At 47.8% G+C, this 19,156-nt stretch overlaps 1 protein-coding gene across 1 annotated transcript; it reads right to left on the reverse strand.

The window, feature by feature from the left end:
• On the reverse strand, positions 1-19,156 carry Ddx24 (DEAD-box helicase 24). Its single transcript, XM_051196527.1, has 9 exons — positions 19,059-19,156; positions 16,958-17,695; positions 11,948-12,475; positions 11,073-11,226; positions 10,295-10,810; positions 8,304-8,379; positions 2,235-2,423; positions 1,400-1,529; positions 1-527 (listed from the first exon to the last, which is right to left on the reverse strand). Exons 2-9 carry the CDS (start codon positions 17,688-17,690, stop codon positions 259-261), a joined length of 2,595 nt encoding a protein of 864 aa, XP_051052484.1. The 5' UTR covers positions 17,691-17,695; positions 19,059-19,156; the 3' UTR covers positions 1-258.

Raw genomic sequence — 19,156 nt, forward strand, 5'->3', positions numbered from 1 at the left:
TTCTCTGCTCCCGTTCGTATTTAATCTGGAAACCACGGTGTGCATAAGAAGCCTGCGTACACGATATAAGACACAGCTGCTGGCTACTACACTTACTCTACAACACACGTGCGCATGAGCTCTTTCCCGCTAGAGGAGGAAGAGTGGGGACGTTTTCCCAGGTGGATGGATGGCAGAGCGAAACACAAGGAAGGACGGCCTTCACAGACAACTGGAGAGCAGACCTCACTGAGCAGTCCCCACACCGACAAAGGGCAGTTAGCTCGTGCTTGAACTTGGCTGTGGCGGCGCCAGATGTTCTTTGGGCTTCTTCCTCCTCCTCCTCTTCTGTCTAGAGAGGCAGCTCAGCGCAGACTCACCATTTCTGGGGGCCACCACGGGCTGAGGCGGCCTGCCGGACTGTGTGGGGTACCTGGTCTTCAGGTTCTCCTGGAAGAGTGGCTGGGAGAGCAGATGGCGTAGTTCCTGCTTCAGGATCTTCATCTGCTTCTGTCGCCGGCGCTCTTCCTGCTGGTCAGCTCTTCCTCCTGGAGGCACACAAACAGACGGTCAGGTTCGTGCACAGACACACGGTCAGGTTCATGCACAAACACTTTCTTTAGCCTAGGACAAACTCTGGCACTTGACAGCTCAGAACCATAAATGGCTAACTCCTGTTTAGGAGGGATAGGGTGGAACACTGTCCTTCACTGTTCAGGGACCAGTAAAGACAGGCAGTCCTCAGTCTGCAGATAAGGCAACGCGGGCTTCGAGGAGTCAGTCCCATAACAGGTGCAGAGCAAACTGTCAGAGATGGGAACTTCTGGTCCATACACAAGAAGGCGGCTTAGGCAATGCCTGGTGGTAGAGCTGTTCTCACGTACAAATCCCTTCTTTCTGTGGGCCTCTATCCCTGCATGTAAAAGAATAGTTCCCACTCATTTATGCCAAGAACCTGGGAAAGTTAAGGGAGACATGGAGATGCTTTGCTGCCTTGGAAGCCACGTGTAGCGCTACCTACAACAGTGTCACAGATATCCTGTTTTTCAGGCACAACTGTACCCAGTTCAGCTTCCTTTACTCAACCTTAAGCTAGAAGTTTACCGCCTGCTATAGATGAAGGAAAGTAACCAGATAGGCTACCACAGTAAGAGAACAGGCTGCATTAACAAGGATGTCCTGCTGGCCTCTGCACCTGGTCGTGGACTCCATGGGCTGTCCATACAGTCAGACACACAGCAAAGGCCCAGGGAGCCTGGCCTACACGGGACTAGCAGGCATGTTTATGACGACAAGAAAATGGCACTTTGCTGCTTCCGATGGGTCACAGAAGTGAGGATGGATTCCGTCAAGTAAAAGCTAAGGGGAAAACCAGTGCTGGATGCAGCCTCCTGTTCCCACCCAGCTAGCCGGGGCACACCTTTGTACATGTCTTCTTCGAGCTCAATCTCCAGGGCTGCCGCCGCCTGCTCGATCCATGAATTGTGCAGACAAGCTTGGAAGTTCCGGTACTCAGCCTTTTCAACCTGCCGCGCTAGACGGATCCGCTCCTGAGGGGACAGGACCACAAAACACTCATGTGATATAGGGCCTGGGCCCCTCAGCAAGCAAAACTTCACTAAAGCTGTTCTTAAACTGCTCTATGATCAGTGAGCAGTGAGCCCCAACTCAGATCCACTGAAACGCTTGCCCAGGCTCCTGCTGCTATCAGCCCAGGGGATCATTACACACACAACCACGAAAGCCTGCTTGTACCTCCTTAGAGGACTGTCCCAGGTTGCCAACTTAGAGGTGGCCAGAGTGAACTTGTCTCCCCAGGAGTCACATCTGGCTTTCTCAATTCTTCTTGAGGGTTTGGGGGTCAGACTGCAGTTCGCAGTGAATGCTCCTGGGTTAACGTAGACATAGAAAGCAAGCCTTACTGTGGCTGCCTCAGGGGTATACCAAACCTCCAGCATTCACCTCGCTTTCCCAGCTCACTGACAGCCGTCTACACGGCTCTGCTCACTGCACTCTGCCCAGCCGCAGGGGTTGGCAGGTGGAGACTCCAGGACCACATATCAAAGTGATGAGGGAGACATTTGCTTCGGGCACCACCCTTTCCTGCTTTTTTCCCAGGTCTGGCGCTTCGAGTCTTTTTACAAAAGCTGCTAGCCAGCCACCAGCAGCACCACTTCTCAGCTCTCCAGGAAAAGGCTTCTGGTCTCAGAGGAAGCCTCTGTGACGTTTTACTGTGAGGGGTTAGCTTTTTTTACCTTGACCACATCCATGTACTTTGACTGCACTGGGAACAGTGGGATGTCCTCGTCTTTCTTGAGAGTTTTGTAAATCTTCTTGAAGTTGATCACATCTTCAGGCCCAATCAGCATCAAGCTGAGGCCTTCCCTGGTAGCACGGGCAGTCCGACCACTCCGGTGAATGTAGATCTCTGAGGTGCGGGGCACCTACCAAGGCAGCAATGAGGATCAGCACAGACACTGCTTAACCGCTCTTTCCCACAGGGCCACAGCCCCAAACTGGCTTTGCTCTTTGCAGGATGGAAACCTCTCCAGCACTGTGGATCAACATATGCCTACTTCCAGACACACAGAGACGGTGCCTAAGTTGACAGGCCACCCACTACAGGCCCTGCCTCCCATGGCCTCTGCCTCCCCATGGCCTCCCCAATGGTTCAGCTCTTGGTCGTCGCTCATCCTCTCCACTCTCACCCCATTGTGGCCAATACCGTCTAGTCTACGTTAGTCTCAGCTTTGAAACATGCCAGCTCGGCACGGGTGACTGATGACAAAACATTTATAACCAATAGCTACTAAGTGACTGCTTTGGGCCAACCAACCACCAAACACTTTGTATGTGTGGTTTGAAAGAGACGTTTCCCAAGTCTCTGGATACTTGGTCTTCAACTGGTAGCCTAGTTTTTTGAGGCTTAGGAGGTATTACCTTGCTGGGGAGGTGTGTCACCGGTGGCAGGCTTTGAGGCTTCAAAAGCCATGTACCATCTCCAGGGTCTTCACACCTGCAGGTCTTCACACCCGCAGTTGAGCTCTCAGCTACGGCTCCGCCCACCTCCCACCTGTTACCTCTCCTCCCTCATATGGACTCTTATCACTCTGGAACCATGAACCAAATAAACCCTTTCTTCTATAAATTGCCTTGGTCACGCTATTTTATAACAACAACAGGAGTATAATGAAGGTGATGATAGCACACACCTTTGCCATTAATCCCAGCACTTGGGAGGCAGAGATCTCAAGGCCAGCCTAGTCTACAAAGAGTTTCAGGACAGCCAGAGCCATTATACAGAGAAATGTTGTGAGGGTGGGGGGGTGGGGTGGGGTGGGAAAGGGTTATATGAAATAAAGGTATTATCCTAGTCATGCATAGGAAATACTTCATACTTCATCATTATCCACACAGTATAAAGCAGGAGACTAAAATACAGAGTGGCCCACAGACTTCCCCTAGATTACCCAACGAATGTGTGTGGGAGCCAGGACTCAAAGAGCACACCAACCCCAGGCTAATCTATGACAGTATACTGTCCACACGGCATGGCCCCACATACTGGCACCCCACCTCCCTGACTCCTATGATGAGCAGGACTGATGAGTACAGTGAGCTCAGTGCCTATTGCGGTAAATAAGGATCAGGATAAACAAATAGGCCGAATAGATGTTTATTCAGGGAGAAATAACTTACAACCTAGACAGATGAACACCAGGAAATTCAACCCGATCCTCTCCTGTCCGAGTCACGCCAGAAAGAGAGAGCGCCTTCCTGGCCCCCTCCGACCTCCTTCCTCAGGTCACCTCCGCCCATCGCTCCACCCCCCAATGGGCGTGGTCAGTGCTACAGAAGGACTACCTCACTACAATTCCCCTTTTAGTCTAAAGAAAAGATTTAGGCTTAATACAAAACTATATACAAAACAGTGAATAACAAGTGTGCTCTAAGAAAAGGAAAATCGAGAACGAAATGACCTACATATCTAGTCCTAGGGTGAGGGCATAATGGAGTTTACAATAGAGTTGTCCTAAGCTGGAAAACGTAAGTCTAGTACCTAATATATCTAACTAGGAAGAGAGAATAATAGTTGTGATAGTTTAATCTTCAACCTCATCAAGACCTGAGAAGGAAATTAAGAATACTAGAGTAGACAGGAAATGTGGATGGACAACTTCCAAAAGGTGCAGCAAGGACAGAAACAACAAGCCACCTGAACAGTCACCCTAGGTCTCACAGCGACGTTGGTACACCCAGATTTGGCTAAGGCCAAGAGAACTTGACAGACCACAACAACAGCAGGGAAATAGAATGGCTGTCTTACCCTGACTTGGCAAGTGATTCTGGAAATGAGGCTTGCACTCTTCCTCTCAGAGAATGGAGAGCCAGCTCCGACCATGACACTTGAGGCTTCAGCTGCCTGCTCCTAACTTACTGTGCTGGCCTCAGACACTACTCACCTACTCATATCCCAACATAGTCCCCTTCTCACCCAAGACTGAGTGACCCTGTGTTAGTTTTCTCAATGTGACACAAGCGGGAATCATCTGGGACGAGGGGACCTCAACTGAGGAAATGCTGCCATGGGACCCGCTGGCCTGTGGGCCAGTCTAGGGGCGTTGTCCTGATTCATGACTGATGTTAGAGGGCCCCTGACAGGTGGTTTTGGGTTGTATAAAGCAAGCAATCTGGGCAAGCCAGGAGGGACAAGCCAGTACGCAGCTTCTTCATGGACTTCCGCTCATGGTACACGGGGAGATGTAAAGTGAAAAATCCCTCTCCTCCCCAAGTTGCTTCTGGTCACGGTGTTTATCACAGCAGTAGAACCCCACAAAGACATACCCCAGACATACCTACCTACACAGTCACAGTCCCCTCCCTCTGCACACCCCAACCGCTCCATCTGCAATGCCAGCGCCTTCTAGAAAGCACCCAGGACTCTCTCGAACTATATTACATGTGACAATTGTCTGCCTTGCGCTGTAGTGGGCATCGCTCACTTTTCCTCCACAGGATGCAGCATTTCTTAGGAGCAGGGACAGAATTTGTGGTTGTGGTATCTTCTACATGTGACCTAGTCTCTCTGTCCCAGAGTTGTGCTACTCTGAAATTGGTACTCCCAAAATATTTTTCAAAGCAAAAGAATTAAAGATTAAAAAAACAGTTGTGGAACAATCTGTTTGTCCATTGTAAATATGTGTTACTCTCATTGGTTAACAAAGAGCTGACTGGCCAATAGCTGGGCAGGTAGAGATTAGGTGGGACTTGCAGACAGAGAGCGTTGGGAAGGCAGGCGGAGTTGCTGGGAGCCGAGAACAAGATGAATATGCAATGCTGAAAAAAGGTACTGCCATGTTGTAAGGAGTAAGGTTTTTCCGCCCTCCGCCTGGTCTTGTCCCCCCCCCCCCCCCGCTGCGCCAGCCCCAATTAACACACAGAGACTCTGTATTTGATATTATGCTGTTGGCCAGTTACTTGTTTCTTATCTGCTAGCTCTGTCTTAAGTATTTACCCATTTCTATGTATTTCAACGTGGTCTTACCGAGAGCAGAGGAACGGCGGTTCTGTTCTCTCCAGACTCTCCATCTTGACCCTCCTTACTACTTCCTCTTTCCTCCTTGTCTCCTAATCCCTCCTATCTTCCTTTCCTATTGGCCAACAGTGCTTTATTCATTAACCAGTATGAGAAACATATATACATAATGGCATCTCCCATCACCATGTGATAGTGTAGATAAGAAATATGGGTTAGTTTAAGTTGTAAGAGCTAGTTAGAAACAAGCCTAACCTATCTGCTGAGCATTTAAAATTAATATTAAGTCTCTATGCATTTATTTGGGAGTCGATGGTTCCAATGAAAAGCTCCAACCTACAAAAAAAAAAAAAAGTTCTAATAGATGCCAGGCTTTGCGCACTTACACTGTGGTGGGTGCTTCACTATCCACTCAGTTTTAACGACCCTAAGGGGCAGGTGTGGTTTGTTGCTTCCAGCTTACAGATGATGGCACCGAAATGAATGGTGCCAAAGTACTTGCCCAAAGCGGTCAACCCTGAAGCATCAGAGTGTGTTCAATTCCTGGCAGTAGGATCTAGAGCCTATGCTCTCAGCTATAACTACATGCTGCTATTTGCTCTTTGTCATCACGAATGTAACTGCTACCATTGGTCCAGAACATGTAGTCAGTGTCCAATTAGGTGCTAACCTAGCAACATACTACCCTGCCATTCACAAAATGGGAAAACCAAAGTCCTAACTACACCACTCCTGCACTGCACACCAGACTAGCCATTTGACATACTGCTGTGAGGACCCTATATAAAATCCCCAAGTAACCCAGGCTATTGCCAAAGCTAACTGCTGTCTCCACAAACTGATGACTCTATTGACAACAACTACATTAACTCAATGAACATGGAGAAGCTGAGCTGGTGCCTACCTAGAATCTTCACCCCTACAGACTAGTGTTTACACAGACTAGTATCCATTGTAGTGGGAGGTACTCTGCATGTTACCAGAAGAGAAACCCAGATACAAACCCTTCAATCTACAATGACAGCCTGCCTGGCTATAAATGTGCTGGCACAATAGTGGTACAAAAGTTGTGGGAGTTACCAACCACATCTGTTTGGAACTAGGGCTCATTAACCCAGGAGATGACACTGCTTGGGTGGCCAAGAATCTGATACCGATAGGTCGCAGACCGATGGGAAAGCCAAATATCTGTTCTGCTAAGGGAACATACAAATAAAAGTGTGCTTTCCTTACAGATCAGGGTCTTGCTCAGCCATCATCAGAGAAGCTTTCTCCTGAGTAGACGGGGACAGATCCAGAGAGCACTGGGCAGTGTGCAGAGTGAGAGGAGAGCCCTTTTAGCACTCACTTTTAAGTGGGACGTCCCCAGTAAATCCCTCTCCTCAGGAGTCAGGGAGCACTGTGGAAGAGGAAAAGTGAAAACTTGTACGGGACAGCAGGGATGGAAGCCACCAAGGGGATGAGGCCTTCTAGACACAGGAGTGACATACACAGGGACTCAGAGAATGAGGCAGCCTTCAGAGGGCCTGCACAGGTCTGAGCCAGATGCACAGGTCTACGCCAGACGAGGGCCCAGTGCTGACAGGAGTGGGCGCAAGCCCCCATCGCTAACCCAGAAGCCATCTCCAACCGACAACCACGGGCAAAGAAAAATCCGCTTTCCTCAACGGAGTCTCCTGGATACGCAAACCACACTCAAGGGCAGGCCCCATGCACAGTAGGTGGCCAACACAACATGGACTCCATGGTATTTTTTGGAGGGTTTTTTGTCTCAGAATGCTTTGTCTGGGCATTTTTTTTTTTCTTTTTTCTTTACAGATCTTTTGTTTATCTATTATGGTTTCTGATTGTTTTTATGGGATTTGTGTGGGAGTTATGTTTCTGCATCTGTATGTGTTCCTTGTGTTTTATCTTGGGCTCCTTTTTTGTTTGTTATTGTCCTATTCTGCTTTTTTGTTTTATTTTGTTGCCTACTTTGTAATGAGAAAGAGAGAAAAGGTATAGATGTGGGTGGGTGGGAAGATGGGGAGGATCTGGGGTAACTTAGGAGAACCATGATTAGAATACATTATATATATATATATATATATAAAAAATACACTGTGTGAAAAAAAATCCATTTTCAATAAAAATTAAAACTACAGAAGCAAAAGCACAAAACACACTGCTGTGGTCTGTCCCCACCGAAGCTCATGCTGAAGCTTAATTCTTCAGTATGACAGGTGCAGCAGTGTTGAGAGGGGCCTACAGGGGCTGTTTGTTGATGGGCTGGAAAGAGGAACTCACAAGTTCTTGCTCCAGGGTCTGGATTGGTTACTATGTTACCCAAGGCTGTCTTCCTCATGTTTACCATTGCACTGGCCACCTGCTTCCCTTCCACCTCAAGGCTCCCACCAGAAGGGGAGTGGAGCACAACACAGTGGGTATTGGTAGCATGCCCTTGAACTCCTCCAGCCACCAGAATCAATAGGCACACCCTCTTTACAAATTAACCAGTCTTAGGGATTCTGTTATAGTAACAGAAAGCACACTAAGATATATGCTCAACCATTCCATTGGAGGGTGGGGGTGGGAGGGGCTGACACTTTAATCTGTAGATGTAAGTAGCTTGAAGAGAAAGGCTGTTTGAGAGATGCTTGCGGTTTCAAAAACAGTCACATTGGGCACTAGATGCTAATGCGAACATGTTGCAGGAGCCTGAGGACTGATACTCCTGTGCTCCAGCCTTTGCGTTAACACTTCCCCATTCACTTCAGGGGAGGGGCAGGGTAAATGCTAAGAGCTGTACCTGGTAATGGATGACATGCTGAACTTTAGGAATATCCAGACCCCGAGCTGCCACATCTGTTGCCAAGAGAACACAGCTGTAATGGAAACAAAGCACAACCATAATTATAAGTAACAGCAGTTATTTGTCAGCTTGGCAGCCACTAAGCACTCCGCTCTACAGCCCTACAAGGTAAAACTATTGCCTCGCTCTCACAATTAAGCTGAGGCTGGGAAGAGCACATGCTGTACTGTCAGCCACACCCACTCTGTACCCTGTCCACCCACTCTGTACCCTGTCCACTCACTCTGTACCCTGTCCACTCACTCTGTACCCTGTCCACTCACTCTGTACCCTGCACACTCACTCTGTACACTCGCTCTGTACACTCACTCTGTACCCTGTACACCCACTCTGTACACCCACTCTGTACCCTGTCCACCCACTCTGTACCCTGTCCACCCACTCTGTACCCTGTCCACCCACTCTGTACCCTGTACACCCACTCTGTACCCTGTCCACCCACTCTGTACCCTGTCCACTCACTCTGTACCCTGTCCACTCACTCTGTACCCTGTCCACTCACTCTGTACCCTGCACACTCACTCTGTACACTCGCTCTGTACACTCACTCTGTACCCTGTACACCCACTCTGTACACCCACTCTGTACCCTGTCCACCCACTCTGTACCCTGTCCACCCACTCTGTACCCTGTACACTCACTCTGTACACTCGCTCTGTACACTCGCTCTGTACACTCACTCTGTACACTCACTCTGTACACTGTACACTCACTCTGTACCCTGTACACCCACTCTGTACCCTGCACACTCATTCTGTACCCTGCACACTCACTCTGTACACTCACTCTGTACCCTGTACACCCACTCTGTACCCTGCACACTCATTCTGTACCCTGCACACTCACTCTGTACACTCACTCTGTACCCTGTACACTCACTCTGTACACTCGCTCTGTACACTGTACACTCACTCTGTACCCTGTACACTCACTCTGTACACTCGCTCTGTACACTCACTCTGTACACTCACTCTGTACCCTGTCCACTCACTCTGTACCCTGTACACTCACTCTGTACACTCACTCTGTACCCTGTACACTCACTCTGTACACTCACTCTGTACACTCACTCTGTACCCTGTACACTCATTCTGTACACTCGCTCTGTACACTGTACACTCATTCTGCTCGGTGTTTGCATCTCTTCACGCCTTCTCACTACTCTCTTCCACTCTGATTGCTTCTCTCTTCCCTACAGACAGCGGTACCCACTCCCCGCATCAGAGTTGGCCCACAGGCAGATGGACAAACACGAGGAGGTGTGGTGTTGGCTCTGGGTCTGACAGGTCATCCGGGACCCAGCCCTGTCACTTCCACACTGTGAAACCTCGGGCAAGCTGGTATCTTCTGTATCGTCTACCAAATGAGAAGAGCTGGGCAAGAAGCAGTAGCAGGGGCACTGGTGAGCATCAAAGGTCACGCTGGGCAGCGTTTCCGACTCTCCCTTCATCGCTGCCATGCACTTTACACTTATAGCGATCCCACTAACGCCTACTGCTCTAAGTGTAAGAGAGGAGGCACAGAGACACAAACTTGACCAGCAGGGCAGAGAAGGGTTTAGGATTTGCTCTCAGATAACCCTGGTTATAGAGTCTGTGCGCTCAATCACTATTTGTCTGCCACTTCTCAAGGATGCTACAAGTATCCAGATGCCCAGGACTGCATCTGTTGATTACTAGTTACTGAAGTCTCTGAGGACAGTAAAAGCAAACAAACACAGTGAATGTGTGACCTGGCCAAAAACAGAAATAAAATTAAGGAAGGAAAGGAGGGAAGAAGAAGAAAACAGAGAGCTAGAGCTAGCCTGTCTTCCGTTGCTAAGGAACCTATGACAGGGGGCGGGGTCTCTCGCTCCCTTCCCTCTGTGGGCCCCTGGGTACCGTGGCTCATGGCTAAAAGCCAGGCCTCTGGAGACAGGCCTCACTTACTCTTCCAGACGGGCAAACTGCTCCAGGTTTCTGAGCCTCTGTTTCTGGTGCATGCAGGCATGCAGGGTCAGCGGCATGATGTCCAGGACCTTGAGGAGCCCAGAGAGGCGCTTGATGCAGGAGATGCTGTTGGCAAACACCAGGCTGCGGCCGGGGTACTGCATGAGGAAATAGTAGAGGTACAAGTCTTTTTCATCTGTCTCACAGTGGATCTTGGTCTCTGTCAGCGTCTCCACTGTGCCCTCATTCCTTGTGAGGTCGATGACTTTTGGCTTGCCCCGCAAACCAATCTTCTGCATGAGAAGGTCAAGTTTGGTGTTTTTATCCATTTTCTTCACGTGCTTCTTATGAAGGATTCGAGCAGGAGCTTGGTGTACCAGGGTCAGTGTGGCAGAAAAAACAAGTGTTTGTCGATTGGGGTTGTAGTGGGAGTCATTTAGCATCTCTAAAAGCTGGGAGAGTTCAGCAAAATGCCCTTTCTCAACCATCCGATCAGCCTCATCTATCACCAGGCACCTGCAGAGCAGACAGGCCCGCACCACTGGTTAGTGAAACTGAGGAACATCCCGCTGCCACCCCAATCACATACTACACACACACACACACACACACACACACACACACACACGCAGCAGCCAACTTTTCTCCCGCATGCTTGGTTTTCAAGGATGGGGCTTGGGTGGCCACGGCATTTTGTGGCAGAGAAGAAAGCACCGCACACATCATCCTCACCCCTGACTTCAGAGAGGCTGAGAGAGGATAGAGGGCCGCCTCTCACCTGAGCTGCCGAAGGTTGCTTAAGTGAGGATGTTTTTCTTTAACAAGCTCCCATAGCCGACCAGGGGTGGCAATCACAATCTCTGGGTGGCGATTCAGCATCCTCTGCTGTTTCTGTGTGGACATTCCACCAACTAAAATTGCCGTTTTTATCCCTACGAGACGGAGAACAGACAGACACCGTTATTCCACCTGACGGATTAGCATATGGGTACCAGCACAGCTTTCTATGCCACAGGAGTGCTGAAAAAGTTGGCCTGGTCTCTTAGAGGGCCTCCCAAGTAGTCTGTAGTGTGTGGTCTGGACCCTGCCATTTCCTTTTCTATTCTCTCGCTTCCAATCACAAGGGAAAGGCTGGATGTGAACCGGGCCACGCTTAGCTGCACAGCTCTAACATGAGCCGTGGCGCACTGTAGTGCTGGGAAGGGCGTATATATGGCATGCTGCAAGGGACCTTCTCATTCCCGTCCATTACAGTGAACCTGAGCTCTTCCGGGGCCCGCAGTCATCTTTAGGAGAGGACTGCTTCTGCGCCAAGGGATATGAGTTAGCACACACAATTAACACAGTGAGGTACTCGGCAAGTGCCTTGCCCTTGAGTTAGAACTCAGCCGTGTCTGTTAGGATAAACACCATACTGTGGACACCCTTCCCAAAAGGTACAGAACTAAGCTTTTTCCTCGAGGCAATCAGCACATCTGTTCTTTAAAGGGTAAGTTACTCGCAAACATTTTACATATCTCAACAGTTGTCGATCGATTTCTAAAGGACTTAATTTTCCAGCAAATGAGAAAGCTCCCCTTGAGGACAGGAGCCACAGCTCTCACTGCTGTCACAAGGCATTTAGAGACATTTACTGAGTGGAACTAATCTCACCTGTAAACTTGGCCACAGCATCAATGTGTTGTCTGACCTGGACGGCCAGCTCTCGGGTGGGAGTCAGGACTAGTCCCAGCAGGGGGCGCCTTGGGTGGACTCTGTAGGCAGTAATGCGGTCACATAGCCCCTGTTTTAATTTCCTAGCCTGCTCTTCATCAAGCTTTTCCTCTCTGTCGCCATTTTGCTTGCAGATAAGCGTGTCCTCAACCAAGGAAGAAGGCCCTTCACCAGCGCCCTTCCCATCACAGGGTAGCAGAGCCTGGGCTGAGGCAGAGGCACTGGTGTTGGGTTTGGCCTTAGGCCCGGTCTCACTGGGCTGTGCTTCATCCTCAATGCTGGCCTCATCAGGCACGGCTCCAGGCGCAGCTCCTTCCTCGGCAGGCGATCCAGGACTGGCAGCAGCTCCCACCCTGAGCTCCCTCGTGGGCACACCAGTGCTATTTGGAATGGGCGGCACCTTCATCTTATGCCACTGTAGCACTGCATGAATCATCGGAATGGCAAAAGCAAGAGTTTTCCCGCTTCCTTAGAAGTAAAGCAAAAACATCAGGAATCCATGATGCAGCACGCCACCGTCTCGAGCTCCTACCTTTGCTGAGAAATAAGGAAACCTCAAAGAGCCAAAGCATCACCATTCTACACAGGTTCCTGCAGAGCACGGCAGCTGGGTATTTGGGATAAAACAAGGAAAGGTACAATGTGCTGGCCCTAGACCCGAGGTCACCAGTGACAAAGAGATGACACCGCGGTGATGATGCCATAAAAGAAAGAAGGGTCTTACTGTGGAGAAATCTGTGCATCACTTCCCTACACCTTCTTCAGTGAAGGAATAAAATGAAGAGTTCTTTTTAGAAACCTTAAGTTTGTCTCTAGGTCTACATGCTTTAAAACTGACCTCTGAAGGCATACAGAGCCGACATCGTCCAAGAGGTCAAAACAAACTGATCACGACAACCTGAAAATGTGAAGCACAACTTTTCTCCTTAATTGTCTGTGTCATTTTTTCTTTCTGCATTTCAGTTCCTCTGCTCAACTATGGCCCCAAAATCATTAAACTGACAATTCCATAAATAAGCATTTCATGAGTTTCAAGCTGTTTATTATTCCTAGTAAGGGGAACTCTCATACTGTCTGGCCCTACCTACACAAGACATGAGTCTTCTTCTGTCCAGTGTATTTACACCGTATGTGTTAGTCACTCACAGCTATCAGACTACGTACCCCTGCTTATGTTCAGGCCGTTCCTACTTCATTCGCTGGTCCTAGCACCGGAGCATTCTCCCAGAGTAGCTCAGGTACGCTGAAGAGAAGCTGTCAGGTCTTCTCTGGTTGAAAAGTTGGAAAGTCTCAACTTATGGGGGGGAAAAATGTCATGAGCTGGGCGTAGGTGGCATACGCCTTTAATCCCAGCACTCAGGAGGCAGAGGCAGGAGGATCTCTGTGAGTTAGAGGCCAGCCTGGTTTACACAGCAAGTTCCAGCACAGGCTCCAAAGCTACAGAGAAACCCTGTCTCAACCACCCCCAAAGTCATGAATTGGTTACTAAGATCTGCAATAGGAATGAATATTCTTCCCATGAAATTGTGAAGAAGAAATTAATGTTAGTTTTGCTGTTATATTTCAATCTGCAGGAATTATGACAACAGTGCATAAATGTTCAAGATATAAAAGACATACAATTTATATAAATGTGCAGGGGGAAAAAAAAACACAGAGTTCAGCATTATCTTATCTGTGTTCAGGGAATCTACTAGGGAAGCTGAAAGGCATCCTTCCTGGATACTAAAGTTGACAAGCAAAAATGTCCCAGGAAAAATCAACCATGGTCTCTGAAAGAAAAATGTCCTAATGTGAACTGCAAAGAACTCTCATGGGTTGGTGAGATGGTTCAGTGGATAACGGCCACTAAGCCTGAGGCTCTGAGGTTGATCCCAAGACCCACGTGGTGTGGGAGGAGTGAGCCTACTCCCACAAGTTGTCCTCTGACCCCCACACACACCCCTTGGCTTGTACAAACCTATACATAAATGCACACACATTCATAAATAATTTTTTTAAAAACTTGAAAAGGGAGAAAAAACTTTTATGAATAATTCTAAGTAAAAACAAAACAAAACAAAAAATAAAACCACCACACCAAAAGAAGCAAAAGCTTAAAAAAAAAAAAAAAAAGACACACAAAATAAAAATTTAAGAAAAACACAGACCTTCATCAAAGACAAAGAAAGCCGAGCAGCATCTGTATTTGACAGTCTGAGAGAAATAAAACTTACAATTCAGAACTACCGAGGTAAAAACTTCCTTTAAAACAAACACAAAACAAGGCTGCTTTAGTCTTAAAAAGCTGAACTGACTCACTGGCAGATCGGCTATAAAGAATACTAACCGCTCCAGAGCCTTCATGCAGAAGAAAGGATGGAGGCCGACGGAAATCTCCATCTACACAGGGAATGAAGCCAACCAGAAATTACAGAGACAGAAAGAAACTGTTTCTTTTTAAACCTCTTTAAAGAACTATTGCTTACAGCAACACTGCAAAAGCTCATTTCAGAGTTTCCAACACAGGCAGAAATAAAAATACACAACGAAAAGTACAAAGCAGGAAGAGATGGAAATAAGCCCTTCGGGCTCCTGTGAAGTGCTCCTGTATCACACACGAGGCACTTTATCACTTGAAGGTAACGTGTGATAAACATGTGTTCAGCCCATAAAAGTTGTGAACCCTAAAGCAAAGACTAAAAGACACACCAAAGGTCTGTGGCAAGTCAAACAAGAGAGCAGACAGCGCAGTGGGTATGTATTTGGTCTCATTCCCAGGAACTTGTAGAAACGGCTGTAACTTCTCCATAGGAGCATCCTTGGTTGTAATATTTAATCTCCACCTTCCATTCCTGACCTCAAAAGCCTCAAGAGTAACAGGATCTTTTGTAAATTAATGAGATAACTGTGAGCTAGAGACTACTGCATCTAGAAAACCAGGATGGAGCTGGTGGCCACAGGCAGGAGCTTTCACGCACATTCCCTCCTGACCAACTTCAATCTCCAACGACCAAGGCTTTAATCGATCATGCCTACATAATGGAATGAAGCTCCATAAGAACACTACAAATGACGGGATTTGAAGAGATCCCCAGCATGGGGATCAGAAAAGCTGGTGTGCCCACATGGGCACTTGAGAGTCCTCTGTCTTCTTACTGCCCCCAACATTCTGTCCTGTCAATTTTTTCAGTGGAGCCGTTACCAAGTTACACTCTTTAAGATAGTGAACATATCGCCGGAGTTCTGGGGCTTTTTAGAAAAGTATTAAACCAAGGAGGCTATCATGCACTCCTTAATTTGAACAAATAAATCGGGAGTAGGGCCCAATAGAGAAACTGTCTTGTGCGACTGGGACCTGAGCTTGTTGGGGTAGGATTCTAACTCCAGGCAGTTAGCTCTCAACTGTGGACTAGGCCAGCTGACTGTGGAGTTGAGAGGTAGAGAAGAAGTTGGTCTGGTAGAACTCCACAGCGCCTGTGGTGACACAAATGCTTTGCAGGCATCTTGCTTTCTGTTGTTTTCTTTGAGATGAGGGGTCTATGAAACCCTGACTGGCTTGAAACTTGCTTTGTAGACCAGGCTGCCCTCAAACTCACAGACCTTCCTGCCTCTTAAACGCATGCACCATCACAAGCTGAGTACCCCAACCCAAAAATCTGAATTCCCAAATACTAGAAAATTTTTTAAGTATTCTGAGCCACCAACACGACCTATAGAAGTGTATGAAATATAAGCGAATTTCATACATAGACTTGGACTCTATTTTTTTTTAATTAAAACCTAAAACACTGTCTCAAATGTTTCAAATAAATACTTAATCTGTAATATCACCAAAAAAGTTCAATCTCAATTACCTTACTTGAGATTGAACAACACCTGAGAAAACTAGGAAAAAGTCAGAACAGATTTAAACTCAACCGCTTCCCATAACCACATTAAGCATAAACGGCCTGAATAACTGAGTTAAAGAACAAAAATTATGTATTATTCACAAGAAATGCCCAAAGCAAATCTACAGAAAAGTATGGAGAAGGACAGATCATACTAACACCAGAATGGACAGCAGCAATATGAAAGCAGGACGAAGACTCCTGTAGGGCACACATGATCTCTTCATGATGAAAAGGGATCCGCTAACTTAGTCAACAACAGTGTCTTCACATATAAGATACTTATGAGTCTGAAAACAGACCATCAGCTACTTGAAACAAAACACCGGAAAACCATCAAGGAAAAAAACCAAAAACCCCATGAAACCTGCCTAGAAAGAAAACAACAAGCCCAGATGAATTCTAACAAATATTTTTAGTGGTGGAAAAAAAGAAAAAAAAATCAATTATTTAAAACTATTTCAGATAACTGAAAACATTTCACAAGCTACTGAGGCCAGTGTCACTGTTAACACAAACCCCAGACAATAACATTACAAGAAAACTATAGGTGAATATTCTAATTTCCTATTCACACTTGACCAAATCCAAGATATAACCAGCACATTGTGGTCAAGTTCACTCAGGAATGTCATGAATGCTTAAGTTTTCATTTCTGAAAAATCAATACAATTCACCATTATCAACAAACAAAACAAAACAAAAACAAAAAACCACACATACCTAAATACGTGCAAGAACATTAGTTAAAAAAAAAAAAAAAAAAAAAAAAAAAAAACTAACATCCATTATTGATTCTTAAAAACTCCTCAGTAAGAGAAAACTCTCAATCTGACTGCAGGAGGTTAAATAGTGTTGTCCCCTCCATCTCACATGTCCACAGAGATAAAGCAAGAGTACCAAAGTCAGGCAAGGGGCAGATCTCATCCCAGAGCTGGATGCTTTCTCAGCAGCATCATTCAACGCGGCTTTTGTGGCCCTGTTCTCAACATTCCCCTCTTCCGGTTTTCCAGCCTCTGAGCAACCAAAGCCTGGTTCCGACAGCTCTCCTGCCTGGAACAGACAGGGCAGCCCTTACCTGTCTCCGCAGCTCCGAGGATGTCCAGTTTGTCACGGATGGCTGGGGCCAAGGTCAGAGCTTGGATTGGGGTGGGTGCAGAGAAGCCCAGGAAGCTTAGTGCTCGGAGAACGGCCTTGGGCACAAACAGGTCCCTCCAGGCTGACACATCTGCCTTCTGGTCCTGCACTTCAGGCATCCACGTCTTCGCTTTTTTGGGCACTTTAGAGGCAGTGCTCTGGGAAGGGTCTAATTTTTTTTTTCCTTTGCTTTTCTTCTTTTTTGGAACAGCCTGTGCCAGGCTTTTCGATGCTGTTCCTCCTGCCTTTCGATCAGAACAATCAGTGACATATGCCCGAGTCTCTGGCTCAGAATCTTTGACTTCATTCTGGGCTGTGCTTCCTTCAGCAGCCACTGCCTGATCCTTCTGTTTCTTCAATTTGATCTTTTTCTTTGGGGAGCTAGGCTCTCCCTCCTCCTCCGCATCCCCCTCCTCCTCTTCTTCTGAAACAGCTTGGGCCTTTCTCTTCTTTGGCTCCTCACTTGAGAAGAAGCCAGAGGGATTCTTGGCAGGAGAGACTAAACGGTAATCTGTGAGCTCCTCAAAGCACACCAAGTCATCCATCTGTCCATCTGCAAACAGATTTGGATCGATCTTCACCTGCTTCCATTCCCCTACAACTCTGATGCCCTTTGTCTGAAACATGCCACGGCTCGACGGCTTTGGCCTTGATTTTGTCTCCTTTAACTTCATGGTTGCTGAAAAGAGACACTCTTTTACATTAGTGACTGTGAAACAAAGGCACTATGGCAGCACACACGTCCCGATGAACCTAAAATGCATTTGACCCTGTAAATGACAGAGAACCTGAAGATGGGTTAACACACAGAGAAGATGCTCCCGGCCAGAAAATGAAACACACCCGCTGTATAGGAAGTTCGCCTTGGAGCAGAGGAGACAGTCAATGTAGAGTAGATAAGCATGAGCTAACACACTGTCAGGATCCCAGCTCCAACACTTAACGCAACTTCAACAGTACTAACCACACCTCTCAGAATTTAGTGTTTTGATCCTCTAAAAAGAGGAGGGCATGGAAATATCTACTTTTACGCTGTACATAGATAACTGAAACAGAGGTGACAGAAAGGATGACTGGCCGACATCAGCCATTTTTGGGATGGAGTAAGAACCTGAGAGGTTTTTCAGTTGTGTTTAAGGGAAGGAGTGTGCTTTATTACAATTGCACTGAGCTCTTTTCCCTATGAGAAAAGGCCATGCCATTTCCATCCCCATGCAGCTTTCTAATTACATTTTAAGTGATCTAGAGCTGGCAGGAGATGCAGCTCAGTGTGTTGGCCTAGCATGAATGAAGTCCTGGGTTCCACCCACAGCACTGCGGCATAAAACCGTGCTTAGCCGGTAACCAGCATTCGGGAAAAGGAGACAGGATGATCAGGAGTTCAACGCCAGCCTGGGCTACTTGAGGCCCCATCATTGGAAGGGGTTGGCTTACGTGGGACTTATTTGAAAGGAAGTGGCTCCACAATGGCCCCTTTAAAAAGAAGAAGGAACAGACATTGTGGAAAGCAGAAGGTGAAACTCAGTTAATACCTAGATCCAACAATTGCCACCTCTGAGTCTTTGGTGAACAACTCTGTGGCTCGGTTTCCTCGACTACAATTTAAGGATAATGAGATTATTTATCTATCGCACTGGGTCGTCATTTGAACACTACATAGTGACGCATGTCAAAACCCACTCAGCATGGCGCTGTGTAGAGAGAGGCACGTTGACTCGCAGGCAAGGGTCACCCAGCTGTCCCTGGCAACGACTACACCAGACCCCACAGCACCTCGGCCCCACCTTGACGAACCGAAGGGAATGTCACTAAAAATGGGATGTGGGAGACTCCCTGCACCGCTTGGAAGAGTCCCACGGACACAACGATCGCACGAGCCCTTCCAGGGAGGTTACTGGGCCTTGATGCCTGGTTACTGGCGCTCAGTCGAGGGGAACCCAGGAACCAGGGGCGTGGGGCCACCGGGTCCCGCTATGCTGCGGGGGCACCGGGAGCGCGTCCGCAAAAGGCCACGCAATCGTTCCGCACCGCACCGCACTCACCCAGAGCACTCACCACCAGCGATCTCTCACACGCCGGGACGCCTGCCGTACCCTGACCCGGAACTGCAGCAGCATCTGCATCTGCAGTTCCGGGGCGG

The sequence above is a fragment of the Phodopus roborovskii genome, unplaced genomic scaffold (assembly GCF_943737965.1).
Source record: "Phodopus roborovskii unplaced genomic scaffold, PHOROB, whole genome shotgun sequence".
In the NCBI taxonomy this organism is placed as follows: domain Eukaryota; kingdom Metazoa; phylum Chordata; class Mammalia; order Rodentia; family Cricetidae; genus Phodopus; species Phodopus roborovskii.

What these genes read in the sequence shown, in the direction of transcription:
- Ddx24 (XM_051196527.1), bottom strand. Translation starts at nt 17,690, where the DNA reads ATGAAGTTAAAGGAGACAAAATCAAGGCCAAAGCCGTCGAGCCGTGGC. An exon ending in AGCATGTCATCCATTACCAG is followed by an intron (nt 2,424 to 8,303) that starts GTACAGCTCTTA and finishes CTGCCTTGGTAG; the next exon opens with GTGCCCCGCACCTCAGAGAT. An exon ending in AGTACATGGATGTGGTCAAG is followed by an intron (nt 1,530 to 2,234) that starts GTAAAAAAAGCT and finishes CTGTCCCCTCAG; the next exon opens with GAGCGGATCCGTCTAGCGCG.